This window comes from Silurus meridionalis, chromosome 21 (genome assembly GCF_014805685.1).
Source record: "Silurus meridionalis isolate SWU-2019-XX chromosome 21, ASM1480568v1, whole genome shotgun sequence".
Lineage (NCBI taxonomy): Eukaryota > Metazoa > Chordata > Actinopteri > Siluriformes > Siluridae > Silurus > Silurus meridionalis.
Window position 1 is genome coordinate 10,008,909 of NC_060904.1, and position 19,951 is coordinate 10,028,859.

At 36.1% G+C, this 19,951-nt stretch overlaps 1 protein-coding gene across 1 annotated transcript in view; it reads right to left on the bottom strand.

The window, feature by feature from the left end:
• The window catches only part of gnal (guanine nucleotide binding protein (G protein), alpha activating activity polypeptide, olfactory type), a 74,452-nt gene that overhangs the window by 43,268 nt on the left and 11,233 nt on the right, over positions 1 to 19,951 (bottom strand). Inside the window, exon 5 of the mRNA XM_046833546.1 lies at positions 977 to 1,074. Within this exon, the coding sequence (XP_046689502.1) occupies positions 977 to 1,074 (98 nt within the window). The remainder of the gene's footprint in view (positions 1 to 976; positions 1,075 to 19,951) is intronic.

Below are 19,951 nucleotides of genomic sequence, written 5' to 3' on the forward strand. Positions count from 1 at the left end.
ATATTTTTGTAAATTTCAGTATCCTGAAAGTAATATGAAACCCTGAAGAGGAAATATTTAATAGGTTAGCCTGACAATGCACAGCTGAGCGTCAGTTAAAGCTTTGGCCAAAAACAAACAAAGAAATTAGTAATTTAAGGAATTTAATAAATGTTAATGTTGATTTCTATTAATTTCCAATTGCTATTTCTTTCATAATACTATTAGCTTTTTCCGGGGGTTACATTTCTATTATGTTGCTGGAGTCCAGGTGTAAGGTCCTCCAAACAGATGTAGATAGATGTCTCTGGAACTCTAGATTTATTGTCTGATGAAGGAGATGGGAGGCCGATGTAGGGTGTTAAACCACCCACAACTGTCAGCTCTGTGCCAGGAGCTGCAGAAAAACTGATAGCAGGCTATACTCACTTCTGTGTGATGGCACAGGGTGACATGGCTGACAGAGAATCAGACAAGAGTTTATTTTTTTAAGTTCTGATGTTCAGTTTTTATTTATTTTATCACATTTTCAGTATTCTTTTTTATTTTTTAATGTATATATTGTCATATTCCATATCGTATTGTAAATGTTGATATTAGAGAGAGTCATACCCATCAGGCAAAGGAAAAGAATAAAAAGTGTGTTATTCACAATGTACATGTCCACTGCATTTATTTTGTCCGGTTTTTCTTTTTTTTTTTTAAGTTGATAACTGTATAAATTTCCTACCTTCTCTCAAACTTTGGATTACTTCTACAACTTACTAATTCTCCATGTATAAATATCCACATTTAATTTAAACTGATCAGGTATATGCAGTAACTATAATCAAAAGTGACATATAATGCATTTAATATATAATATTTGTCATTATTACAATGTCACCACTGATTTAATGTTTTAGGATGTACAAAGCAAATAAATGCAGAGTTTAAAAAAGTTGTATATGTTTTGATTTATTTCATTTCCAGATTGTAAACAAAAACTAGCACTCACTATTGGGCACAGTCGATGAGCTGGTACTCGTTGGACCGTTCAAAGCAGGCCTTCACACCTTCATCATCCCAAAGTTCTTTTGCATGTTCAAAAAACTCCTGTAAAAAAAAAAATGAATGAAAAGTCATGAATTTTTCTTTAGCATTACAAATAGTTGTTAACCTAGTTATTGCCTTAGATCTGTGGGCAATTTTATATCATACTGAAAAACTCAACCAGCCAGTTAAAAAAAATAAACAGAATAGGAAAAGTTGTTTCCTGGACCATTGCAAAACACTTGGTGTGGATTTTTTATAATAAAGGCATGTTAATCTAAACATGTGTGTCTCAACATGCAGGACCAGACAAAATGTCTGGACACATTCTCCTAATGTTTTTTCTTTATGTTTATTATAACCCCACTTCCCAAAACAAAATGCAATGATTTGCAGTTCTCTTCAATCCATATTGTATTCACAATACAAAAAAAATATATACAGTATATATTTTAGGAATATTTACCATTTTAAAGAAAAAAATAAGGTGAGTTTGAATTTGATAGCTGCAACAGGTCACGAAAAAAGTTTGGGACAGGGCCATGTTTACCACTGTGTAACGTTACGTCTTCTCTCCATATACATCTGGGAACTGAGGCAACCATTTGCTGAAGTTTTCAGAAAGAAATGTGGTCTTATATCTGTCTGATGTAGGATTCTAGCTGGGTGTAATATGTTGCATTTTTCATTTCATGATTTCATTTCCAAACTTTTGATGCCCTTTCCTATGTTTGATTGTGAACTATATATGGGTTTATGGGATTTTCACATCATTGCATTCTGTATTTATATTCATTTTATAGAGTGTCAAATCCTTTTTGCAATTGGGTTTGTATTTTCAACAATGTACAGTAATACTGAACAGAACTTGTTTCTCACAATTCCAACTTTATTTCTAGCAATCGGGCGTTTTAATTTCTCGCAATTAAAATAAAAAAGCAAAAAAAAAAAAAAAAGAAAAAACCAAACAAAAAAAATAAAAAATGCGTGAAAAAACTTACATTTCCTCAAAAAATTATAATAATTTAAGACAGAATTAGGCAGAAAGGGGCTTTTATAGATTCAGGCCAAAGAAAATGACAGGAAGCTTCCAAAGTTTGAAATCGTTTCAAACTAAAACAAAGAAAACACTATATAGTGTGTTTACCTTTTTTTTTTTTTTTTTTTTTTTTTTTTTTTTTGAGTAATCTGAAATGGATTTTTATATTTTTATTTATGATATCTTATTTACATTTGTATTCACATTTTGATGTAATATGCCAATTTAATTTACTAAATGGGTTTAGTTTTTCACAGATATTCTTGTGTGCAATTTCAGATATACAGTGGAACCCGGTTATGTCGATGTCATAGGGGGTCGCCAAAAAGCATCGAGGTAACCGAAAATCAAAATGGTGGCAATATATTAACGTGCTTGAAATTTCTTTATGTACATGATGTGCGTTAATAAATGAGAATGTGCATGCGTGTTTTGAAGGTTTTTACACAACAGCGTTGCGCGATTTGTTTGATGAAGGCATGCTATAAAAATACATACAGTACATGTTTATCTGTCAGGAATCCACCTGCCACGCCCCCTTCGGCCCCCTTCGGCATGTCAGGTGCTTTTCTCGGCCGCTTTCTCTGAAGCTCCCGGCTTCAATCGTGCACATATGGTGCTCGTTTATCATCATCACCAGCTCCTATTTAAACTTCCACACTCTCACCGTCCGTTATTGTTGGTATATGTTGGTTCACGGCGGTCGTTGTTATCGCTCATGCGTATCCCGGTACGTGTCTTCCCACCGGCACTCTCTCAACGGCTGCTCTTTTCTTCCCAAAGCGCACCGCGGATTCCCCCCCCCCCGATCCTGCCGGTGTTCATTCTATGATTTTGCTGGTAGTTCTTCTGCGGCTGCACTGAGATAACCAACGTTAAATGGCAAAATTTTCCCCCCTTGTGCTCGAGATATTAGGGTTCGGCGACATAAAAAAAGTCGACATAACCGATAAAAAATGCTTAGAAAAAGCAAGAATTTGGCGGTTCCACTTCAAAAACGTCGACTTAATAGGGTTGTCGAGGTAACCAAGGGCGAGATAACCGGGTTCCACTGTAAAATGTAATTTTTTCTAAAATTGGGAAATTACTTGTTTATTTGAAGAGAACTGTCTTATTTTCTGTATTGATTTTTAATGAAGAAAAAGTACTTTTTATCCAAATACTTGATTAATCGATTAAACTGATATATAAATTCTAAAAGAACTCAAATGAAATTATGCAATAAACAGTAAAGTGTTAAACAACCCAGAATATGTTTTATATTTTAGAATGTGCAAAATATATACGATACATACTAAGCTATATATACAGTGGCGATCAAAATTTGAGAACAATGTATAAACAATTGAACAATTCTGAAATAATGTCATCTTCACTGCTCAACAGTTGAGGGATTTTTTGTCCTGTCTATACCATGCTACCAGAACACCTTTTTAACAAATTAACTAAGGCATTTAAAACATTATTTTGCAGAAAATAAATTAGAGAACACTTTCAGATACCTCCCAGTTATTGGTGTTAATCTGGACCCTAGTGCTAATTTCCTTGATTATCTGTCAACCCCTATTTAACTGGCAGCCTACCTTCCAGTTTCACTGACTCTGCAAGATGGTGGGCCATTCTAAAGTGACTGAAAGCCTCTGGCAGCAGGTTGTCCAGATGAAGGCCATAGCAAGACAAGTTGGTCGTTCCAAATCTGTGATTTCAAGAATATTGAATTTTTACATCACAATCTCATTCAAGTCCACCAAGAAGGCTGGTCGTCCACGGAAGACAAATACAAGAGAGGACAGTATACTGCGGAGGATCTCAATGGGCAATTGTTTCCAAACTGCAGCTGGAATTGCTCACCAATTCAGCGCTGAACAGGGTAAGGATCTGTCTCGTCATACAGTGTCTCGATGTTTCAGAGCATTTTGACTGAAAGCCGACTCTGCAGTGACCAAACCTCTCATTAGCAGAAAGAATCAAAAGGCTAGACGAAGCTTTGCTGAGGAGCATGTTGTGTGGACAGAGGAGAACTGGTCCAAAGTTCACTTCAGTGATGAAAGCAAGTTTAATTTATTTGGGTCCGATGGGAAACATTATGTTCGGCCAAGAAACCCACTACAGTCACCGAACTTTGGAGGAGACTGGAAGAAGAGTGGAACAAAATCACACCAGAGCAGTGTGAGAGACTAGTGCTGTCCTGTAGCCGCAGATGTGCTGAAGTCATTCAGAGCAGAGGCCTGTACACTTCCTACTAATTGCTGACTGTTGTAACCTTCAAAAAATTATGTTGTAATCTTTTTCCATGCTACAGTCATTGTTGTTCTCTAATTTTGATCAGTGTGTTTTCTGCAAAATAATGTTTTTTTTTGGAAATGCCTTAGTTCATTTGTGGAAAAGGTGTTCTGGTAGCATGGTATAGACAGGACAAAAACTCCTTCAACTGTTGAGCAGTAAGGATGACATTATTTCAGAATTGTTCAATTGTTTATAAATTGTTCTCTAATTTTGATCGCCAGTCTAGCTTTGATGACAGCTTGGCACACTCATGGAATTCACTAATCAGATTCATTTAGATTCACAATTTCATTTGTTTTCTACCATAATTAATTTTTTTAATTTTTCAAAATAAGAATTTAAATTAAAACACTCAATAAGGTGGGTGCAAACTTTTGACTGGTAGTGAACACCCTTCACTTAGATTTTGAATTATATTGACTGGATAATATTGAAAAAACATGTTTTGATGTTAACTTTATTATTATTATATACAGCATATATGAAGAACCTCTAGACTTTGTGGATTAACACCAAAGCAATCCATGCAGTGTGTAAAATTAAAAAATTAGACTTTTTTTATTAACTGTTCATGCTTCCACTGCTTTTAGCATAAGGCCACTAAATACACACATGAAACACATTTTCCAACAGATTATGAATTAACATCAGTTTTTATTTCACTTTTCTGGACTCATTTTAGAGAATTAGGTATTTGCCAAGAACCTCAAAAAAAGAATAATGCATTAAGCAAGACAAATAAAAAGTGTTCATGGTGTGTACGATATCATTTTCTTTAATATTAGCGCTCTTACATCTAAAGAGTTTATTGTAAATAAATGTTACTAATTACTTAAATGTTTAAAATAATGTGCAGTGTGTATATACATAAGCATCAACAAAAAAAATGTGTTTATACTTAGCTACAAAAAATGTCAAAATCAACTAATTATTATGTACAGACTCCTATGGCAATATTTTGAATTCCGTGGTAAATTTCAAGCCTTTAGACAAAAAGTTATTTGTTGGCAACTACTATTAATTGAAATATTCTGAATATCCTCTAAAAGAGCAGTTGTTTATTCTAGATTTAATAAGGATTATCCAGCACTCAATCTTAATAGTGGTGGCGCCTTTCTTTTTTCTAATTGTAAGACTCTAATTAAACAGAAAAAAACGTTATGATTGCAGCGCTATCACACATCATTATGTAATCTCACTTAAAATTTAATCGTTGGAATAATCAGTAAAATAATTTACAGTCCTAATTTAGATGTTTGCATCTACTGAATATTTGCATATTAGAATAAAAAAATATAGCAATGAATAGCTCATCAATTGTGGCTATGATTAGCAGCAAGCATAAACTGCAAGATAACCCCAAATCTTTAAGGTCTGATGTATGTGAACCAACATATAATTTCCTGGTAAATCACAACACTAATGGCCAGCAACTTCTCGAAACAACACAGTGGCTTATAGTGCTTAATTTAGCAATTATTATTATAAGTCACTATTATAACATTTGTGTGGCATCACACTTTTGTGTAAGTTACTAAAACTAGACAGTTCATTATGCAACATGTGCATATGCAATTAGTGCTCTGGATTCAAGAAATAATGAAAGATTATATGATTATAAGTTTATTCCGGAAAAAAAAAAAACACACTTCATCTTTTGCTATGCTGCATCCCCAACAGTGGCAGTTTATGGTAATTTATCGTTTACCCTATGTGCAATAAATGCTCATCAAATATTACTATTCATAATTATACTATAGTAATTTGAAACATATGCTTATAACCCAGATTTTGTCTGATCATGAACTATTTTCTGGATAAAGACAATAGTTATCCTTTAAGTAACAGCATATAACGTGTGCAATTTATCCAAAAATTCTAATAAAACTCATCTTTAAACTACCGAGTAGATATCCGCAAAGGAGGCAAACACAAGGGAATGGAACATGGGAGGAGTAACACTGGAGGATGGGGACTTTTAGAACAAGACTTGTTTTTCTCTATCGCTTCCTGGGAGAATAAAAACAACTATACAATAATTAAGCCCCCTGTGAGGTCTTATCACATAACCATCACAATAAAACAAAACAATCAGTCACAAAAACAACAAAGCAGCAATAAAATGCACCACATCACAAAAAGAAAACAATAATTTTTATTTATCATTTATAGTACACTTCCTATCAAACATATTGATTAAAATCTAGATTATAGTAAATAAGTATGTATATAAACACCACCAGTCAAAGGTTTGTACACACCTTCTCCTTCAGTGTTTTTTCATTTTTAACAGCGTACATAATACTGAAGACATCCAAACTTTGTAAAGATGCATATTGGGGGTGTAATGGTATATGTATTCGTACCGTAATTTTTCAGAACAGGACTTTCAATTCGGTACACATGTGCCAAATGCAATCCTTTTTACGTGCAGAACTTGTTTCCTCAGGAACGTATAAATTGACAAATCGCAATTTTGTCCAGTCTCTGCCTTGCACTTTGAATGTTTTTTATTATTATTTTTAAACTTAAAAACATAATGTGAGGGGTATACAAAAAAATTATAAATAAATAAACTAGATTTAGCGCAATGTCAGCATGGCTAATCACTCCATACTGACTATAAGATTTGTTTTGCATATGCATAAAAACACTGAAGTAGCTAGCGCTATTGATTAAAGATTCAAAATTTTTGATGTGTCACAAAAATAGTTATATGCAGGATAAAACTTTTAGTGAAATTAAAAAAGTTAAAACAAATGAAAAATCTTAAATCTTGAATCCATGGCGCTAACGTTAGCCGCTAGCCAACTTGAGGGCACACTTAGACACATGCATGCACATTGGATTGGCCATGCTGGTTGCGAGTGTGTATAGGTGTGTGTGTGTATAGATATATTTTTAAACTGTTTTCGGTTAAATTCATTGATCTAAAACTTTATAATAAAAGCCTCTCTATGCCTTATCAACGTTCACATAAATAAAACAGTATAGGCTTTCATAAAACATTAAATGAAAACAAGTAAACATGTACTAACTAGTAACCATTTTTTATATCACAAGCATAGTTTAGCTACTAGTTCAGCAAACTATAGAAATAAATAAAGCACGAAAAAGTAGCCATTCATTGGTTACGATGTTACGAGAAAAGTTAAGATGCAGCACCACCAAGCTGTCACTTTAGTGCCCTTGAGCAAGGCCCTCAAAATTAACTGGTCATTAGTATAAATTAAATACTGTAACTGGATGGATTTAAAATGTATAAAATCCATTGATTATTTAAAGATATGGCTAATTTAATTGAACCATGATGAATGACTCATTTTATTTAAAAAATTTAATATAATATAATTATACATATAATTATATGTATAATATGTAATTATACATCTAATATTGTAATAACAGTAACAGGGCTGAATTTCTTTTAGCAAATATGCATGTACTGTAAGCAGATTATAACAGGGAGTCAGCCCAAATTACACCATCTCTACAAGGCTTAAAGTGAGAGGATTTCTCTCATTCCTTGTCTAAGACTAATTTTTATATTATACTTTATTTGCAGAAACCAACCTGATCCTGGCACTATAAACCTGCAATGTATACAAAGAAAAGGTTTTGTTAGCTAATAACAGTAATGAGGCAAAGAGGGATTCCACTCTTTTCAGACATTTCTTGCATGCTAAGAGATGAGGCAATCCCATTGGAAAACTTGGTGTGACAAGCCATGGTGTCAGGGGAGGCAAGTGAAACATGAAAACAAAACCTTAAGAACCATTAATGGCCTTTTATTTGGCAGCAACACACTCTACCTGAGCCTTCATTAGTAAAGAGGAGAAGACAAAATAGTCATTAGGTATGAAGTAAGTAGGGCCAGCAGAGCACTCAAGAGACAGTGATAATGACAGCCACTGCTGCTGAGGGCATTCCTCATGTTCTAACTTGTTGCTCCCCCCCCACATAAAAAAAATATATAATGGAGTTCAGGGACACGGACACACCTAGATCCCCACACAAACAGAAAGATACCTACACAAAAGTGCACACACACACACACAACCTTTCCAAGAAAATGTCTACAATATCTTATATAGATGTATGCTATACCAGCCCCTCAGTTAATGCCATGAATCTATATAAATCATGTGTTTATATAGCAATAAACTGTTCAAGCTGACTTCTGAATTAAATATTTTTCACAATAAAATATTGCATTACCTTTATAGTGACCCTGCAAGCACAATAAAATCTATTAAAGTCAATTAAAAAATATTATGCATTGCATGATTTTATGAAGATTAACATCAGCTGGTTACTCACTATATAAGCACATATGAATATAACCACAGATACAAGCCTAAAAATATTTCACACTACCAATTCCTTCAAAAGAACAGGCTTAATCACAATAATCTAATATGTATACTGTAGAATGTATCTACATACTGAAGACCCATTATGACTTCAGAAATGATCATTTGGTAACTGTAGTTAATCGCTGCTAACAAGGCCACTCATTCTGACACTGTCCCTCTTTCTGGTAAAAATAAGATGTGCCTGCCTGTATGCATGTAAAGATGTATGCATGAGGATTAAAAAGTGATGGGTAAAAAGTAATCTTGCATTCTATTCTCATACTCTTTAGCAACCTTGAAAAAGCTACATGCTTTATATTACTATAATAAAGATATACTAGCATATATTACTATTCTAAAATTGAGAATGCAAAATAATGAAATTACTCGCAAGACACAAGAGGCTGAGTAAGCAGGAATTTAATGGTAACCATGGTAATTGACTGGCCTACATAACATGGTAAAATAATAATGCACAACTATATTAACTGCGCAGGTTCTTGTTACTTCAACACCACAACTAGTTTTAATGAGCTTTTTGTGATTTGCATTACAAAGCAAAAAATTACCTTCATTATTACTGTTGATTATTGGCTTACACTTTATGATATGACCTCTATATTTCTGTTCTTTAAGGATGTTTTCACACCTAGTTTGTTTGAGCCCTCCAAACGCTCTCGGAGCGGTTCAGTGTGTATATGTGAACAAACCAAGTGATCTCAGACCCCTTAAAAGGACCCAGAAGCGAACCGTACTCAGACCACCTCCGGAGGTGGTCTGAGTACGGTTCGTTTGTGGGTCCGTTTGTGGTTCGATTTGTTTGTGACATGTGAAAGCAATGTGGTCCCGGTCCGCTTTGCATTTCGTTTCGCCAAATGTCCCTGGAGGCTTGCCATACCTGCAGCCGTGTTCCGTCACTGCTGAAACACAAAACTTTTTGACATGGCAGGTTGCAGAGTTGTGTGGTCTTATGAAGGAAGCTGTGCACTTATTGATATTTGGAAAGAGGATGGCATTAAATGCTAACTATTCACAATACATAAAAACATAAAAGTATTTCTTCTGTTTTCTAAAAAACTGAAGGAAAGGGACTAAGGCAGAACAGCACTACAATGTCACGCAAAAGTAAAAAAACTTCGACAGAAGTACACAGAAATTTCACAGAATTCTGTGTTCTGAGTTCTTATGAGGTTGAGTTGTGAACACGAAAGGGTCTGAGATCACTTCAATACTGAAGAGGACCAAAAAGAGAACTGGGTTCTCTTTTATGTCTTTTATATTGTGAACACGAAAGGGACTGAGGTCACATTTGCTTAGATCACTTTCTGGTTCACTTTAAGTGAACTGGGTTTGGTTCTTTTAAAACAAACTATATGTGAAAACACCCTAAGTTTCTGGTCTTTAGGTTTTCATAACATATTTCCACCGTGCTTTTCGTCAACTGCTAATGATATATATATATATATATATATATATATATATATATATATATATATATATATATATATATATAAAAAAAAAAAAATATATATATATATATATATATATATATATATATATATATATATATATATATATATATATATATATATATATAATTTATTTATTTTTTTTTTTTGGCAAAACTGTTCGATGTCTGGTTTATAGTACAACAGTTGTTTCTTCATAATTTTTTTTTTAGGACAACCATTGCATAGGGTGTTCAAAATAAAGTTTTCCAAAATAAATTATTTGCATGTTTTAATTATTTAAGTAATAATAGGCTTGAATAGGCTTCTCTAATTGTTTTGTCCGTAAATATAATCTGAATTTTGATAATTAAAAAAAGGTATTTAAAAATTTAGATTTTTGAAGCCCTCCACTTTGTTTTATTAGTTCAGCATTTAGCGTCACTGTAACACAGAACATACTGTCATGCATGACAGTGTGTTACGGTCACATATTAAAACTGGTAATGCATTATTTAAAGTACAGGTGAAATAAATGAAAGGATAAACACATGAACCATAAACATCAACTTGGGTGCAAGGTAAACAATTAACAAACAATAAATGCTGGCATGGTGCACACAACAACAGTAATAGTAACAATAAGTAAAGCTCGACAGTGATACACAAACACTCAAACTTAAATAGTGGTGCTAACAAAGCATAACCGGATACAGGTGAGATTAGAACCATGTCATAGGACTGTCTAAAGTACAGGATTATGGGACATGTATGCATCTGTGAAAGAAAATGCTTTTAAAAAGGCTGTGATGGCATTTGACTGGCAATGATCTGTTAATCTTGTAACTCAAAACACTGATTTTCATAATTTAAACAAAATGTAATTAATGTAAATTTTAAGATACAATAATACTTTCGTCAGTACTTTTGTTTTCTTAGGTAAAGGAGCAGCCCTGAAGGGATCATAGATATAGTGTTTTGGTAAACTGGGATATCTGGATGCTGTCATCCTTCCACAATCATGCATTTATCAGATTTTTTGGTGGAAGTGTGGCGGGCCATCTTTGATCCTAGAGATCCATCATGTCTGCGTTACCTTTTGGTTCTCCCTTTTAGTTATGCTGCCAGAGTCCCTACCTGCACCATGAACACACTATATATTAAACATTTATGAAACAATGAGAATGCTTTACAATCCTTACTTCTCTCTCCCTATCACCTCTTTTCTCTTCTTCTCTCATTCTCAACCTCTGTCAAGTTAAACATGCTCCTGAGGTACCAGTGACCAGTAATTCATTCAATTTCTCTTTGGATCTGCCCGATTCATCCTGACACCTTACCTCTTGTCGGAGTTCGCTTTATTTTGAGACCACTCTGTGCAGCTGGAGATGGTTTCACATCAATAGCCTGATGATCACTTAAGTTCCTTTTCGAGACACATCTCAAAAAAGTTGGGACAAGTCCATGTTTACCACCTTCTACCTTACTACCTTCTTTTATAACAGTCTGCAAATGTCTGGGGACTGAGAAGAAAAGTTGCTCAAGTTTAGGAATAGGAATGTTGTCCTATTCTTGTCTAATACAGGCTTCTTAGTTGCTCAACTGTCTTAGGTCTTCTTTGTCGCATCTTCCTCTTTATAATGCGCCAAATGTTTTCTATGGGTGAAAGATCTGGACTGCAGGTTGGCCATTTCAGTACCCGGATCCATCTTCTACGCAGCCATGATGTTATTGATGCAGTATGTGGTCTGGCATTGACATGTTGGAAAATTCAAGGTCTTCCCTGAAAGACACGACGTCTGGATGGGAGATATGTTGTTCTAGAACTTGGATATACCTTTCACCATTGATGGTTCCTTTCCAGATGAGTAAGCGGCCCATGCCACACACACTCATGCAACCCCATACCATCAGAGATGCAAGCTTCTGAACTGAGCGCTGATAACAACTTTGGTTGTCCTAATCCTCTTTAGTCCAGAGGACATGGCATCCCAGTTTTCCAAAAAGAACTTCAAATTTTGATACGTCTGACCACAGAACAGTCTTTCACATTGCCACAGTCCATTTTAAATGAGCCTTGGCCCAGAGAAAACACCTGCGCTTCTGGATCATGTTTAGATATGGCTTCCTTTTTGACCTATGAAGTTTTAGCCGCAAAGCGAATAGCACGGTGGATTGTGTTTACCGACAATGTTTTCTGGAAGTATTCCTGAGCCCGTGATGTGATTTCCATTACAGTAGCATTCCTGTATGTGATGCAGTGCCGTCTAAGGGCCGAAGATCACTGGCATCCAGTATGGTTTTCCAATTATTTCAAATATTTCAAATATTTGACATGACATTTAAAAATGTCTCACTTTCAACATTTGATCATTTTCTTCTTTCGGTTTCTCCCATTAGGGGTCGCCACAGCGGATCATCTGTCTCCATAACCCCCAGTCCTCCACATCTGCCTCTTTCAACCCAACTACCTGCATGTCTTCCCTCACCACATCCATAAACCGCCTCCTTGGTCTTCCTCCTTTCCTCCTTACTGGTGGCTCCATCCTCAGCATTCTCCTACCGATATACCCTGTGTCCCTCCTCTGCACATGTCCAAACCATCCCAATCGCGCCCCCCTCACCTTGTCTCCAAAACGTCCTACATGCGCTGACCCTCTAATAAACTAATTTCTAATCCTGTCCATCCTCATCACTCCCAACAAAAAAACATCAACATCTTCAGCTCTGCTACCTCCAGCTTCGACCCCTGTCTTTTACTCAATTCCACTAAACCATACAACACAGCAGGTCTCACCACAGTCCTATAAACTTTCACTTTCGCAGATACTCTATCACAAACCACGCTTCTCCACCCACTCGACCCTGCCTGCACTCTTTTCTTCACTTCTCTAGCACACTCTCCATTACTTTGCACTGCTGACCCCAGGTATCTGAACTCCTCCACCTTCACCACCTCTTTTTCCTGTAACTGCACCACTTCACTGCCCTCCCTCTCATTCACACACATGTACTCTGTCTTACTCCTACTGACTTTCATTCCCCTTCTCTCCAGCGCATACCTCCACCTCTTCTCCACCTGCTCCCTACTCTGACCACAAATAATATCATCCGCAAACATCATAGTCCATGGAGACTCCTGTCCGACCTCGGATCAACTGGGTCAACCGGACCATCACTACTGCAAACAGGAAAGGGCTCAGAACCGATCCTTGATGCAGTCCAACCTCCACCTTGAACCAGTTTGTCGTTCTTACTGCACACTTCACTGCTGTCACACTGTCCTCATACATGTCCTGCACCACCCTCACATACTTCATCTTCTTTCTCTAAATCCACAAACACACAATGCAATTCCTTCTGTCCTTTTCTATACTTCTCCATCAACATCCTCAAAGCAAATAAGGCATCTGTGGTGCTCTTCCTCGACATGAAACCATACGGTTGCTCACAGATGGTCACCTCTTCTCTCAGCCTGGCTTCCACTATTCTTTCCTATAACTTCATGGTGTGACTGATCAACTTAATTCCCCTGTAGTTACTGCAGGTCTGCACATCCCCCGTGTTCTAAAACATCAGTACCAGCACACTCCTTCTCCATTCCTCAGGCATCCTCTCACCTTCCAAAATTCTGTTAAACAATCTTGTTAAGAATCCATCTTAATTGCCATCTCACCTCAATATCTCCATGCTTCTACTGGTATGTCATCTGGTCCAACTGACTTTCCACTCTTCATCCTCTAAATAGCTGCTCTCACTTCCTCCTTACTAATTCTCCTCACTAGTCAACACATTTCCATCTCCATCCTTTAAAGCTCTAACTTGCAGCACATCCTTCCCAGCTCGGTCCCGCTGCCTGGCCAATCAGTACAAATCCTTTTTTCGTTCCTTAGTGTCCAGAGTAAGGCCGATCCTAATTCTGTTTTGCCAACCTCTTTCTTCTTATGCTTTCCTGCACTTCCTTATTCCACCACCATGTCTCTTTGTCTTCCTTTCTATTTCCAGATGTCACACTAAGTACCTTTCTAGCTGTCTCCCTTATCACTTCTGCAGAGGTTTCCCAAACATCCATTATCACTGCTCATCACCTGGCCAATACTATCCCTACAGTAAAGCAGGGTGGTGGCATCATGATGCTGTTGGGATATTTTTCAGCAGCAGGAACTGAGAGACTAGTCAAGATCGAGGAAAAGTGGAATGCAGCAATGTACAGAGACATCCTTGATGAAAACCTGCTCCAGAGTGCTCCGGACCTTAGACTGGGTTCATCTTCCAACAGGACAACAACCCTATGCACACAGACAAGATATCAAAGGAGTGGCTACAGGGCAACTGAACATCTCTGGAGAGATCTGAAAATGGCTGTGCACCGATGCTCCCCATCCAGCCTGACAGAGCTGAGTTGAGAGGTTCTGCAAAGAAGAATGGGAGAAACTGCCCAAAAGCATCAAACTCTTTTAGGTTTTTCTTCTTGTTTATCTATGCTAGTCACATGCCACTTATCTAACCACACATATCTGATTCAACAAAATAGTATACATTATCCCAGACCATTTTTGTGTGAAACGGAGTTCTCTTTATTTCCTCCTTTCCTTATCTATAGGACAAGGGAGTTCCTGAAAAGTTCTCAGCTTGACCCAAGATGCTGAATTTAACAGTACAGAGCAACTATCCAGACCAAAGAATAGAAGCACAAAATACAGGATCACAAGAAGACAAGACACAAAGAGCATAGAAACTGAAACCAAGTCTCTAAACTTGGGACTTGATAATCATTTAATGAATGCTCGCTCGCTCGCTCGCTCTCTCGCGCTCGCTCTCTCTCTCTCTCTGTGATAATACTGAAAAGTCAGTCAGAAAATAATATTATTAATATTAATAATAGCAATAACCTGCCGACAATTTTCTCTTTCCCAAACCATTGTGGTTTTAAAACCAGGGCTGTCAATTTATTAAATATTCAATCGTAATTAATCACATGATTGTCATGAGTTAACTCGTGATTAATTGCAACTTAATGAATGTACCTTAAATAAGTATCATAAATACGGATGATCCGCTGTGGTGACCCCTAATGGGAGAAGCCGAAAGAAAGTTTATAGTGAGTTATTTCTTCTGGTACTTTTATTTTTAAAATGCCTTTAATATTGCAGAACTGTGTGTGCTCTATTTCCTCCAGAAACATGAGAGAAGGAAAACAGACATTTGACTGTAAACAAGTTTACAAATTTTAAGTAAGTTTAAAGGACAGTGTTATTACTAGCGAAGCAGCCTTACTAAATTTATGTCATATTTTTCATGGTTTCATATATATATATATATATATATATATATATATATATATATATTGTTTATATATTGTATTTTTTTTATTTTTCAGTTTTACAAAAAAGTAAAAGACCAAGAAAATCACACCTTGGGACATTATTCGAGTGTTTGCTATCTGTCTAGTTTAGCATAGCCACATTCTATGAGGGCAGAATAATAAAAAGTCAGTATAGCAGGATAGGCTAAACAAGAATACTGCTTTAACAGCTAATGATGCTGAAGTCTTCTAAAAGAGAGTTCCTACTAAAGAGAAGGTACAACTTACAATGGCGCAACAACAAGGAGCAAGCTGTCAACCAACTGAAGAAAGAGAGCCTATGAGCCACAGATCATCTCCAACAGATGGAAACAATCTCAATCGTCTAGGTCATTATCTTTAAAAAGGTCAAGCACAAGCTCAGCAGCAGTGAGAGACAGAGCGAAAGCAGTTGCAGCATGTACTCAAATTGCCAATGCAGAGAAAGAGGCAAGTATGATGAAACAAAAGGCAGATTTGGATGCTAGTTTGCACATCTTACAAGCTGAATGTGCAGCAGCAGTCGCTTTAGCCCAAACAGCAGTGTATGAAGAAGCAGATGAAGACCTTGAAAGTGGTGAACTTCAGTTAAAAGAAGTTTCTGACATGTCGCCAATCAATGTCACTCAGCATACCTGTAAGTATGTCTGACAGCATTTAAGAGTTGTTGCCATTTAATGATTAGCCATTAGATACCATTGTTAAGCCACCATTAAATTTAGACAGATAAAGTTGATTATTCCCCGCTGGCGCCACCTAATGTAGATGTAAAAAAATTACTGCTTCGCAAATAGAACAAATGTTAGTGTAATGAAAGAATCAGTAAATGAGGATGCTCAACGAATACCATTCCCTTATTCCTCACAATATGTTCCAGAAACACAAGATAGTTAAAACACTGATAGCTTTAACTTCCAAGTGAATCAATAAGAGAAGCCATTTATAAGAAGGAGTGTCCTAGCCACAGTGAATAGCCTATATGACCCACTTGGGTTTCTGGCTCTTTTTGTAGCGAGGGGAGAAGCCTTGCTGAGGGAACTTTCGACAGGACAAAGTGACTAGGACACCCCTGTTTCAACAGAAAGCCAAACAGAGTGGAATGAATGGAGATTGCCAATTAAGAAACCGTACATACATGTTCCACTTCTTCTCAGATGCAACCACAATAGCAATAGCAGCAGTGGCTTACCTTAGGGTGGTGGGCATTAATAACCAATGCTAACTTGGTTTTCTCATGGGGAAAGCAAAGTTAGCACCTTATTTAGCTTACACCGTGCATTGCCTGGAGATGTGTGCAGCTGTACTAGCAGAAGAAATGTATGAAATTATTAGGGATGATTTTGATGAGGAAATCTTATCTTAATCTTAAGTCTTAGGATATATCCATAATATCCAAAAGAGGTTCTAAAGTAGCTTGTATAAGAAAATCAACACATCCTGACCAATGGGGTTATGTGACTACCAACAAGAGCAGAGCGGTTGCAGGATACATCTTGGTTTGCTGGACCACATTTTCTACTTCAAAGCGATGCTCAAGGATTGACTGAGGCATCCGAGTTGGTGGAAACTGATGCTGAATTTCAAGACTATCATAACCAAGTAGCACACCAGGGGCACCAATTTACAGATGGAGCCATCAGAGCTGCTGGATTTTGGATAATAGTGAGCAAGCGTCTAGTTTCCAGCATAATTCAAAATTGCGTTATCTGCCCCAAACAGAGTAAAATTGCAGACTCAAAGGATGGCAAATTTGCCTGCAGATAGAAGGTCAACTGAACCACTCTTTACTAACGTGGGCATTGATGTTTTTGGCCCATGGAGTGTAGTCACACGCCCTACAAGATTTGGCAGTGCAGATTAAAAACGATGGGCAGTAACTTTTGTGTGCCTGTCAGAGCAGTGCATATTAAGCTGATGAAACTTGCTGTAGACATAAATTTAATCAATGCATTGTGGAGATTTTTCTCTATCTGTGGTCCAGCAAAAATGCTTGAATCAGATAGAGGTACCAACTTTATAGGTGCCTGCAAAGAGTTGAAAATCAATGTGAACCGCTTAGTGAAATGGTTATCTCAGCAATAAAAGACATCAGTTCCCGAGAGAGATTTTGATACAGTTGATCTCCATACAAAACAGTGGAAACGAGTAGTGTTTTGCCTATACGTTTTGGAAAAGATGGAGAAGGTAGTATCTCTCAACACAACAGAAGCGCATAAAGTGGCCTGATGAGCAACCAAATGTGAAAATTGGTGATGTGTTTTTAACAGAGTGTCAAGCTCCAAGGAAGTTAGACTTGTTGTAAAAACCTTTAGAAGTGAAGACAAACTGTCTCGTAAAGTAAAACTTTAAATCGTTGACCAAAGAAGAACCGAATTCTTTTCGAGACCAATTACAGAAATAGTTCTTCTTTATTCTCAGGAATCTTAAAAGATACAGTTGTCCTGTGCCAAAACCGTCCGCAAAAAAAATTATTTTTGCAATAAATGGACGCCACCCCAAAAATGCTTTTTTTTTTTTATTGTAAATCATTCTCCCACACTCTAAACACACACAGGAAATATTTGCAAGAATAATAGCATGATTAATTTTCTGTACATTCGTAGAAATATCACATATAGTGATTACTGTACAGTAAAGTACTGTAGCGTAGGCTATGCATAGTGTCTCTGCTTGTTTATTGATTGAAGTGTCCTATGACATCAAAAAAGGGGCTAAGTTAAATGTACACGTCACTGCATTCTTTATTTTCATTTATAAATCTAGTGACATATGTCAACTCCACCCTTTTTTTATTTCGGAGGATTTCTTGTAATGCTACTTATTTCCTTAGATTTTCAGCATTCAGCACCATGCTTTCATAAACAACACAACGTGCTCTTTGTCTCTGGGAAATATATGATACACTGTACACCATTTTAGGTATACTTTTACTTCATTTTATAATGAATATTTATATTTATATTAATAAATTACCTTTTAACATAAAACACCATAAAAACAATGCAATATAAGTTTAGATTTTTCGCGATAAATTGGGACCATTCACGAAACATAAAAGTTATGTGCCAAATTGAAAATCACGATAAAGTGGGACCACAAGATTCAAACCGCAATAATTCGAGGGTTGATTGTATTAATAAAAGACTCTAAAAACTGGGAAAAGCAAAAGTTAATGTCAATAAATAATGCCTTAATTTCATTATACCATGCGGAAATGTGTGCTGTCCCTAGAAATCATTTGGATTTTTGTGTATCATTTTGCTATTTTATTTGTGTATTTAGTAAATTATTGTGATTTAAGTATTGCGTAAAAGAAATTGCCAAATCAAACATGTGGATCATAAATATGGATGATCCGCTGTGGTGACCCCTAACGGGAGAAGCCGAAAGAAAGTTTATAGTGAATTATTTCTTCTGGTTAGGGCTGGGCGATATGGCTTAAAAAAAAAAAAAAACCCTGATTTTTTGACAAAAAATCCGATTTACGATTTAAATCGATTTTTTTCCCCCTGCTTAAAATCAGTATGCATATGACTTGTTTGTTTTTTTGTTTTTTTTGTTTTTTGTTTTTTTAAGTTTTAACTTTATTTAATAAAGTTTATTTACCCTTCTGGGATTATAACCCACTATGTGTTAAAGTGCAATAAGAAACAACAAGCCAAAAATGCAAGCTGGCGGCCCTGCCTTTGTAAATTGTGAAAATAGAACGTAACATAACATAAAATGAGCAAACCTACAAAGAAAAATGTTTTATGAGTGTTCAAATGTGGAACATGATTGAAAATTCACCTGAGGTTTTAAGTGATTTTGCCTTTACTTTTCTTAAAAACTCCACAGTAAAATGAGAAAATTTAACAGAGTAATAGACAGGGACACTGTAAATAAAAATAATTTGAAAGATTGAGCAAACCTATAAAGAAAAATGTTTTATGAGTGTTTGAATGTGGAACATGGTTAAAAATGCAGTGATGCTTGGAGTGATTTTGCCTCCTTTTCTCCAAATCTCCACAGTAAAATGACTGTTTATGAGTGTTTGAATATGGTGATTTAAATGATCTGATTTTTCTGTTTCTTAGCGGAAACGCCGTTCTGAAGCATCTCTACATGTATTTTGGTCGCTTCCCCCACCCGTACCGTAAGTGTACGATTGGACGCGCAACACTAAACAAAGTTTAATATTGCGGAACTGCGTGTGCTCTATTACCTCCAGAAACGTGAGGGAAAGAAAACCGTCATGGCACAGATCATACATGCGGTTTTTAAACATTTTAACCTTTAACATTTGAAGCAAGTTTAGTTATTTACAAAAATCATTGTGTGATGTAAAGCTAGGAGATAAGAGTGGATGGTTGACTAGCGAAGAAGCCTTACTGAATTTGTTTCATATTTTTCATATATTTTCTTAATTTATATTTTAATATATTGTATTTTTTAGTTTTACTAAAAAGTAAAGAGTAAAGGACAAGAA